The 9,519-nt window shown below is 40.9% G+C and overlaps 2 protein-coding genes across 9 annotated transcripts; both read right to left on the bottom strand.

Moving 5' to 3' along the window:
* Positions 1 to 910: 910 nt before the first annotated feature.
* Positions 911 to 2,933, bottom strand: ndufa12 (NADH:ubiquinone oxidoreductase subunit A12). The gene is made up of 4 exons (XM_079454038.1): positions 2,577 to 2,933; positions 1,979 to 2,061; positions 1,806 to 1,893; positions 911 to 1,168 (listed from the first exon to the last, which is right to left on the bottom strand). Exons 1-4 carry the CDS (start codon positions 2,663 to 2,665, stop codon positions 988 to 990), a joined length of 441 nt encoding a protein of 146 aa, XP_079310164.1. The 5' UTR covers positions 2,666 to 2,933; the 3' UTR covers positions 911 to 987.
* Positions 2,790 to 9,519, bottom strand: nr2c1 (nuclear receptor subfamily 2, group C, member 1). Of its 8 annotated transcripts, none has more exons than XM_079454005.1 (14): positions 9,312 to 9,484; positions 8,111 to 8,222; positions 7,794 to 8,024; positions 7,636 to 7,714; positions 6,157 to 6,336; positions 5,720 to 5,867; positions 5,536 to 5,632; positions 5,251 to 5,414; positions 5,016 to 5,169; positions 4,735 to 4,856; positions 4,477 to 4,616; positions 4,257 to 4,394; positions 4,068 to 4,173; positions 2,790 to 3,759 (listed from the first exon to the last, which is right to left on the bottom strand). In XM_079454005.1, exons 2-14 carry the CDS (start codon positions 8,162 to 8,164, stop codon positions 3,585 to 3,587), a joined length of 1,788 nt encoding a protein of 595 aa, XP_079310131.1. In that variant the 5' UTR covers positions 8,165 to 8,222; positions 9,312 to 9,484; the 3' UTR covers positions 2,790 to 3,584. The 8 variants fall into 8 exon arrangements, with proteins under 8 accessions (XP_079310131.1, XP_079310128.1, XP_079310133.1 ...); XM_079454002.1 differs by having other exon boundaries at positions 3,142 to 3,759; positions 5,251 to 5,429; positions 9,312 to 9,453; XM_079454007.1 differs by having other exon boundaries at positions 3,173 to 3,759; positions 9,478 to 9,519.

Raw genomic sequence — 9,519 nt, 5'->3', positions numbered from 1 at the left:
AATAGACACCAACTGGAAGTTAACTGGGGGTCAGGCTCGCTCATCCGACAAAACGGTCTATATAATTCTTAACAACAATAAGACCTAAAGCTCTAACTAATATTTTGACTTGCGTTGTTTTGTGTACGCTAGAATAAAATCTTACTTTACAATTTAAACTTATTTTTCTTTTTATATATTACATTTATTCATTTTGTATATGAAACGTCGCTATACAATGCTAAAACGCAAATAAGAATGTCACAAAGTTGTTAAGAGTTGCATTTATCATACAAAACGTATCGATACTGTATACTGTTCCGCATTATTTTACACGAATAAACATAAGTATTGCAAAAAACATCTAATAAATGTAAATATTAGTACACGTCATTTACTTATGTGGTGGGAAACTGCTTTGTCTATTTGTATTTATCTTAATATTTTAAAACAATTGAACCATTTAACATAAAAGCACTGCCTCCCTCTGTTGGCCAATATGTGTGTTACACTAAAAATCAACTATTTTATCAGGGAGCAAACTACAGGTCACTGGAAAAACATAAGGGTTATAATAAAGCCTTTTCATGTTTTAATAAAATGTAAACACACTGCTCACAGTCACAGAAAATACTGCAGCTGGTCTGTTCAAAAACAGGAAATAAAGCAAGTTGTCCACTGAGCTCCATTGGAATGAACTTGTTAATATAATCAAAATAATCCCTTTACTCGATAACATATAATTCACTTTGAGCCGCAGAAACCATTGGGGCATCTAACAGCCATATTTTATACGATCGTATCCAGTTAAGTAGTCACATATGCTACATTTGCAGAATATAAAGATTATCTTCAAAACTTTCTTTTACCCGCTTTGTTCAATATCAAACATGAACTACGACACAGTCACACAGAGACGAAGATTGTTTTTATGTTAATTTATTTAATTATAAATTTCAGCTAGAATTTACAGAACGTCCCTGACAGGAGAATAAAGGTGGGACAGAATTACTTCTCCCCAGCGTTTGGCGGTACCCATTCATGGATCTTCTTGCGGGTGGTGGAATAAGGAACATAGCAGTTCAGCGTGCCACTGAGGTTAATCTGATGAACCTTAGCCAGGAACTTCTTAGGCTCTGGAGGGTGAGTGGTGGGCGGGTCATCGGTCATACAGTGCAGCCAACGATGCCTGAGAAAACCATTAAGTGACACCAGTTTTCATTCTTATAACCTGATAGATAAAGCCAGCATTGGGCTAATATGTAAAGAACTCCGAACAACGAGTGAACAAAGCGATCTTACATCCCTGTATTCAAAAATGTGTTGTGCTCGGTCACACTTGCAGCAAATACAAGCATGATTTATTTAAAGGCAAGATCACATGCCTATGAATTCAGTCTAAATAATGAAGTAAAGATTAAGAAGCTTAAAGTGATAGTTCACCCAATCATCTATCATTTCAAACCTGCATGACTTTCTTCCGCAGAACACAAAAGAAGATATTGTGAAGAAAGTTGGTGGCCGAACAGCACTGAACCCCTTTCACTTCTATTGTATGAACACAAAACCTAAATATCTTCTTTTTTTCGTTCTGTGAAAGAAAGACATGCAGGTTTGAAATGATAAAAGGATGCAAATGATGACAGAATGTTTTATTTTTGGGTGAACTATCACTTTAACACTAACCCAATAACAAAGTCTTACTAAACAAATTACAAAGTCTTACTAAACAAATTACAAAGTCTTACTAAACAAATTACAAGGCTAAAGTTGGAAACGATGTCAAAGTACACGCCAAACACTGGGTTTTGGTATCTGCATATTACCATTCAGCAGGAACCATGCTGCCATCAACATCCCATACTGTCCTCTTGCCGTTCATCTCTGTGGTGTAAAGGACCCATCTGTGACGCCCTGTAAGAAATCAATGAACCCGAACATAATCTGATGAAATAACAAAACAGAAAGAAGGAAAGTTGAGAACCAAACGAAGTCCTACCAAAGAAGTATCGGTTGTCCTCGAAGTATTTGTTGCCGTATTTGTCAATCCCCACCAAAGCTCCTGTCTTGATGTCATTCGCCCTAAGAAACGCAAATTATGTTTAGGTCAAAATATTGTAAACATAAATTACTTTAAAAAACAGGGAATCATTATTCAACTTTCTATCATGTACGAAACATACAAAGCCAAAGACTAAAATGAAACATCACAACATTTGTAGATTAAAAACATTGCTTTATTCAGGAGGGTCTTGGCAGACATATTACATTTGATGATATATGAGCCCAAAGACTGGCCTGCAACTCCAAGACATTAATACGAATATCGTTTAAAACCTCATACCTGCGCTAGTATAGTATTTGATATAATCTACTTTATTTGTTTAACTCACAGTCAACCTTATTTGTAATTGTGTTGAGTTAATGCAGAGTTTATAAACAAATAAACGCGTTAGCCCGTTAAAAAACACCGTTTCGCGTTCGGCTGTTCAGAGAGGTCATCGACGTGAATCAAGCGGTCTGTCAACCGCCCTTAAACTCCATCTTTGAAATAAAAACGGCCTCTCTAATGTGAGACATCTGTTGTTTTAAATCACCTGAAAAGCTGCACAAAAAGACCTTTGATTCCGCCGTGACCGGTGATCTGACCCACGGCACGACGGACGAGATTCGCGTACGCCGCCATCACAGCCGGAACCTAAACACCGGCGGACTGTCCCACACCGTCAGTGCTCCGACCGGATTCCATCACCTCTGTAAGGTTCCGCCACCACTTGTACAATCACGAGACATCCACGGAACCTTGTTGGGGATATTTTATCTTAAAAAGTGTAATTGTTTATGTACATTTTGACATAAACCCAAAAGCCTATAAGCAACGAGTGATACGTTTCTGGATGGACGTTTATCCATATGGAAAACACAGGTTTAGACTTTTTCATGCAGGGAACGAGAAAAATACACTCTTGTGTGCACCAAATGAGTTTTTTCTCCATCTGCACGAGCACAATATGCAATTTCAAGTTGATTTATAGACAATTAACCAATCATATGCATTGATTCATTCATACATGCATTGTACCAACAGAGATCATTTAGAGTAAACATACTCTATTTTGATTGAATTCCGATAATTTCTACACGTCTCAGACCTGTCTTCATGCAAACAAACACTGAAAAACAGACAACATTTCCCTTGATTTGACATTTATTTTTCCTATATACACAATTCATATACTTACAAAGAAAGTCAGTGCTTGCGGGGGTCAATGTTCTCTTTGGAACATGTTCTCAAGGACAATATCCTTGCGCTTTTTGCGTCTTACAGACACTTTTCTAAACATAGGTACATAATAAAATAAAAGCCAAAACCGGCAGTTGTTACCCACTTTATCAGTAACACGCAAACCCATGAGACACAATCCATACATTGACAAAATAAAAAAGCAATGTCATAAAATGATGCCCGCGTTCGTCCTTATGATTATATCATACAGACTGCTGTTTGCGCCCCGAGGGTCTGAGTGAGTAAAGGGACATGGTTCTGTTTTTCAGTCAATGACATCCTGACACCAAAAGATGTGCGGCTGTGGGCGGAGCTTCAGTCACTCGATGGTGCTGAGTGACTGGCTATTGTAGTCTGTGGACTCCATTTTCAGTATGTAGGGAATGATGCTGTCGATCTGAACGTTCCCGATGAGGCCGGTGAAAAAGAGCTCCTCGGTCACAGCTGCGCTCATCAACCGCAGGGCAGGAAGACGCACTAACAGCTTCGACAGACTATAACAAAATATGAACATATTAATTCTAACTCTAAATATTGATGCATTCGTGTGCAATACGCTATGCTATATTGTGCATGTATAGTTGTTGCAAAATGACATTGTTCGGGATGTGTATTCATATCACGACACAGTCTTGAGTGCATAACTGGTTACTGGTTAATAATATGAATGATATGCAAATAAGACGCGAGTTCTCGTTAAAATATTATTAAAAGAATCACGTGGCATCCCTCGGATAGAATCATCGTCTCAGCATCACGAAATATTTCATTCTTTGAGTGGAAAAGTGCAGTCAGAGCTCACCGATACGTGTCCTCTGGGTACATCTTGCTCACGTAGTCCTGCAGTTCCATGTAAGCCTTCTCGTGAAAGCGTTCGATTTGAATGGTGCCATCCACTCCAGAGTGATCTGCACACATGAACACACTTCACATTAACTTCATAGTTTGCTTTCATATATTTTCAATATAATCTCACACTGGTGTGTCTTACCTGGGCTGAAAAGCACCACGGCTTTGAGGTAAGCATACTCGTAGGCGTCGGGGCTCATGCGGTTCATGCTGTTACAAAACTCCTGCATGCGCCAGATGTGCTCCATGACTTGCTTAGCCCTCTCTTGAGAGAGCTTTTCTGTTAAACGCAAGCGGGTATCCACATGTCAATAAAGTGATTCTGTCCACCACCAATTCATACACTACCATGGTCAGCGTACCTTCATCCAGGCTGGTCTGTAAATGGTTGATTATGGCCGTGAGGATGGTCTCTACATTCATTATATGTGAACACTGGGCCAGACTTAAAGCAAACAATTCATTCCAGCAGGCCTTCATCAGGGTAATGCTGTTCTCCGAGCTAAACGGCAAAAAGGCAAAGACCGACGTGAGAATATGAATCATTCGCTGTTCATTATCCGAGTGTACGATCACAACAGATCTTTTAACGTACGTTAGGTCTATGAAACGTCGCTTACCCAAGTGCCTGGAAAGCAGGAATGGAGCGTGCCCAATGCATTGAGAGGAAAAGCAGTCGAGATGCTGATTCGCAGATGTAGTTCAGATTTAAGAAGTCTGGCATGGGCACTGGCATCATTAGCTAGACACAATGATACAAACACACTTGTAGTCAACAGTGCCCAAGATCTCTTCGGCTACAAACATTTGTGTTCAGAAGAATTGATCGTATCATTTAAATTCTATAGATTCGAGGGTTGAGTAAACGATGACAGCAGTTTAATCTCCAGTCATTTCTAACCTTAAAGGGCACGTGGATATCTGAAAGCAGTGGTCCTTCTAGTTCCAGCAGGGCGGTTGTTTGGTCGTCGACTTTAACTGCGACAATCCCGTCGAGGGCATCCTCCCCACAGTTCTCCTCCGGCTGAAGCACTTTTGTGAGCGTGTCTAATGCCCTAGACACAAACAATCACAAATATGTTAACAGCCACATACTGTCCCGGTCTTCGTATCAGAATCGGGTTATTTATCTGTACCGTGTGACGTCATTGTGCTCGTCTCGCTGAACGTCGGTCATGACGCTGTCATCGTTGCTCACGGTCTCCATCCCTGATAGGTCTGTACTGCTGTCCATCGCCTCACGACATTTGCTGAGGTGACCGAGAGATGTGACCACGTTGGCCAGGGTACCCAGATCACCCTGTGTGGAATCATTCTTAAACATCAGAAAAATGGAAAATTCCTCGCCAAGTCTTTCACATTGCTGAGAATTCCCACAATACATGCAGATCGTCTGTTTTCCAGCTGTGTGAGTTTCTTACCTGATCGGGTGAAGACGGGATTAAAACAGTATTGTCAAGTTTAGAAAGAGACTGCTGGATGTTCAAGAGCATGTTGGAGTCCAGTAAACTGGTGGATCTGAGATTAAAACAAAGCAGGAGAATTTGAAATGCGATTCTCAATTGAAATCCTTTATGTCTGTAAACCCCCACATACACACCCTACCTGGGGGTCTCCTTGTCGCTGACAAACGTTGGCATGGCGGCGAGAGGGCTGCAGAGGTTTTTGCGGATGTAGATCTTTTCGATGGAGGGCGCGCAGTTGGCTGGCTTCTCTCTTGACACTTCCACTGGCTTTCTCTCGCATTGAACAGCTGTTTGGGGCATTTCAGCATCGTTTGTTACATGCGTGCAAAACAAACCAGCCCCAATAGATAACAGGCACTTTATTTGTATAAAAAATATATAGATTTTATATACAAATGATCATATATGTTATAGGGAGTGCGCATTGTAAAGTGTTTATGTTTTCTATATCCTGACAATTGTCTTGACTGAATAATTGTCGTCTGGATGACCGCATGCACAGGCGGGGTATGTTATGTGATTTTTATGTGCATGTCATTCGTGCAATTGTGTTCCTATTGTAACTAAAGGACTCACAGTCTTGTTTCATGCCGAGAGCCATGCAGCGCTGCAGTCTGCAGTACTGGCATCGGTTCCGATGATGTTTGTTAATGACACACTCTCCGGACCCCCGACACGTATACACCAGATTCTTCCTGATGCTGCGCTTGAAGAAACCCTTACAGCCCTCACAGCTCACTGCGCCATAGTGTCGACCTGGACGCACAAACATGCATCTGTTATATACATTGCTTTGAATCTAAATCACATTTTCTTTATCCGTTAAAATCGGGGAAATAAGGACACTTTTGGACACGGAGATGAATTTCCAAAAGTGTACCCATCGACCTAAATTCACTTTACACTTGAATTTTTATTATATAAATATAGTAAATCATCAATATAATACAGTCAAACCAAAAATTATTCGGACATCCATTACATACCTTTCTATCAAACTATGAATTTGTTCTGAAAGTGACACAGTTTAACTCTTGAGTTCTTGTCATATTTCATTACCATTTTCTAAACTATAGCGAATAAACTGTGATCATATGTGAGAAATGTTAAAGGTGTCGGAATAAATTTAGGTTTGACTGTATAATAAATGGAATGGTTAACGTATGGTATAGTATAGTATGAAATGGATGCTGCTGATTGGTCAATACAGCATCTCAGAAGTGTAAAATTCGCCATATAGGAACTAGCAGAAACGAATAACTACTTAGTACCACCGTAAATATATCAAAACTTTATTTTTGTGATTGGAGCAAAATCGCTAACAAAGATGGCCAGAAACAACAAACATTGCTCGCTCTTTGGGAATTACCCAATCAAGTTAGGTATCTATGTAAAGCTTAGAAATTACGCTTGTTGGTTCATCTACTCTCCACAACGCCATTACAGCGGTAATCCCAAAGACAAACCTGTTTCATCTCCCCGCAACAGCGCCACCGATGTACAACTTTAAAGGCGATTTTATCAATATTTTAATTTTTCAGATTCCAGAGTTTTATTGCATGTTTATCGCATCTCGGCCAAATATCGTCCTACCCTAACAGATGATTAGATTAGATTCTACTTTATTGTCATTACACATATGCAATAAAGTTGAACAAAGCATCCACCAATGGAAAGCTTATTCAGATTTCAAATGATCTTAATTTCGAAAAATGTACGCATAAGACCGGTTTTGTTGTGCAGAGTTATGTAAAATGTTTTAGCGATGCGTCGCTATCGGCCTCCTATAGTATCGGCCGGATGATTTTGGATCAATTTAAAATGATCACATATCAGCTATAGCAAGAAAAAAGGCAAACAACAAACCAATATTTATTATCAGTCCGTTGCACAATCAAACACGCGTCTTTGGATAAAATAAATAAACAGCTAAAGCAAAACCTGTACATAATATCCATTTAATAAATACAAAAAACGACAATGTACTTATATGAAGTCGCCGGTGCTTTTTTTGTTAAATAGCTGATATGGGAACATGTCTGTGTGTTGTCTCACCTGAGGCTTTGTCTCCACAAACCACACAATACTCCACTGGAGCCTTCGTGGAACCCTGATCCGAACCGTCTGTCACAAACTAAAAAAAAACGATTATTAAAAGATCCGGTGAACCTACATTACAGGGGTATCTACCCGTTGTCTGCCTGCCTGCTCACCTGAATCTGCTGCCCGGTCAGCTCAGGTGATGCAAAAAGCAGTTGATTGACAGCTGATCCGTCGGCAGAGGTTAAGATGACTTTGGCAGGCGAGTTCTCCTGCTTTATGAACAGCTTGTCCTGGTTAGGGTAGTCCAGGTTTGCTAATATGAACTGCTGTTTGCCCGCTCCGGCCTGATCGATGGCCGTGACGATCTGCACTTTTGGAGCCAGCTGCTGGTCCGTCACAATCTAAAACACACATATATATATATTAAAACGGAGTTCCATAACATTTGCGATATCAAAGCTTCCGATGTGTCTTAAGTGCGAGTTACGTGTAGGCCTCCATCAGCAGACACCAGCTGAATTCTGGGACTTTCTCCCTCCATGATACCAAACTCTCAAAGGCGCGTCTCAGACCCAGTGCCCCATCGGCCACACGTTCACCTGAGAAAGAACACACGCAACTTACAAAGTTAAGTTTCCCTGAAATGGGTGAATAAATGGTTTATTATTTTATTAATGCCAAAGATAGTTTGAGAAATGTCTCAGTGGTTGTGTGTCCGACTGTCCGTTCAATGGGGTCCGATACTGCTTACCATCTTAAACAATATCTTGTATAACGTAACATTTGAATGCTAGTAAATTCAAGCGGAAATGATTGACTTTATCATCTGTGAAAGGAAATTATTTTGGTTTGACTGTAAACTGGATCTTGTTGATCTAAAGTTTTCCCCAAATAAAGCTGACTTGACTTAATATCTACTATAGATTATAGATTAATACACATAACCACGTATTCCTTGCGTGACGTTAGCAAGCCGTACAGATCGGACAAACTCAAGAAAAACACTGAAACCTCACAGGCGTCGGATTAGCATTAGCTACATTAGCATGCTAGCCGGTGTCGTGTGTTTTTGTGTTTTTCTAATAGTCGGTAACGGCGGTGAATAAGCGTGAGCCGCAATGATTGACAGGTGTAGGGTCAGTCACCCATCAGGGGCGAGCGTGTGATCCGGGAAGATAAAGTTAGATCTGTTCCTGTAGGTTAAAGGTCACGATTGAAGGGTTAAAGCGAGCAAAACACAGACGAGTCCCGCGATGCGAAGGCTCTTCGCGTATGGAGTGGGACACGCGGCACGTCTTCACGCGGTCCTGCTTCGTCGGATGATTCGATGATCGGTCCGGTTCATCTGTGTTTGTAATGCGTTGCGAGTTTTAAAACGATATCTGGTATCATGTAGCGTTAGCCTGCTAACTCGCACTCAAACACAACCGTGACGATTGTTAGATGTGTTATTTACGTATTGGCAGTTTAAATGACCACGCAACGATCGTCCGGTTAGTTTATTGACAAACAATGACTTGCGGCGATCTGTTTAATCGCGGTTATTCTCTGTGACGCTAACTGATAGCATGCTAACTCGTGTTAGCAGGCCGGCTAACAACAGCGCGTGTATTCTACTGAATCATTTATCGTAAACGGTCCCCGCGCGTACAGCGGTGCTTGATAACCGTAAACACGGCAGCCCTTACCCCGACGGCGTGTAATATCATCCAAATACCGTGTTGTCTTCACAAATAATCACAATCCGACGGCTCGGTGCTGCTACGGGAGGTCAGAGTTCGCGACCCGCTCGGAATAGACAGATGCGTCTGCGCATGCGCAGATGACTGTAGCGAGCACTTGAGTTTGGTTTACCTTCTACGGTCCATTTTACAAGATGATGCATTTGTTTTTGGT

Source organism: Barbatula barbatula (genome assembly GCF_947034865.1).
Source record: "Barbatula barbatula genome assembly, chromosome: 4".
Taxonomy (NCBI): domain Eukaryota; kingdom Metazoa; phylum Chordata; class Actinopteri; order Cypriniformes; family Nemacheilidae; genus Barbatula; species Barbatula barbatula.
Note: the sequence above shows the minus strand (reverse complement) of the source record. Positions and strands in the feature narration are given on the sequence as shown.

What these genes read in the sequence shown, in the direction of transcription:
- ndufa12 (XM_079454038.1), bottom strand. Translation starts at nt 2,665, where the DNA reads ATGGCGGCGTACGCGAATCTCGTCCGTCGTGCCGTGGGTCAGATCACC. An exon ending in GGACAACCGATACTTCTTTG is followed by an intron (nt 1,894 to 1,978) that starts GTAGGACTTCGT and finishes GATTTCTTACAG; the next exon opens with GGCGTCACAGATGGGTCCTT. An exon ending in AGCATGGTTCCTGCTGAATG is followed by an intron (nt 1,169 to 1,805) that starts GTAATATGCAGA and finishes TGGTTTTCTCAG; the next exon opens with GCATCGTTGGCTGCACTGTA.
- nr2c1 (XM_079454004.1), bottom strand. Translation starts at nt 8,164, where the DNA reads ATGGAGGGAGAAAGTCCCAGAATTCAGCTGGTGTCTGCTGATGGAGGC. An exon ending in CCTGCTTTCCAGGCACTTGG is followed by an intron (nt 4,617 to 4,734) that starts GTAAGCGACGTT and finishes TTTGCCGTTTAG; the next exon opens with CTCGGAGAACAGCATTACCC. An exon ending in TACCCAGAGGACACGTATCG is followed by an intron (nt 3,760 to 4,067) that starts GTGAGCTCTGAC and finishes ATTTTGTTATAG; the next exon opens with TCTGTCGAAGCTGTTAGTGC.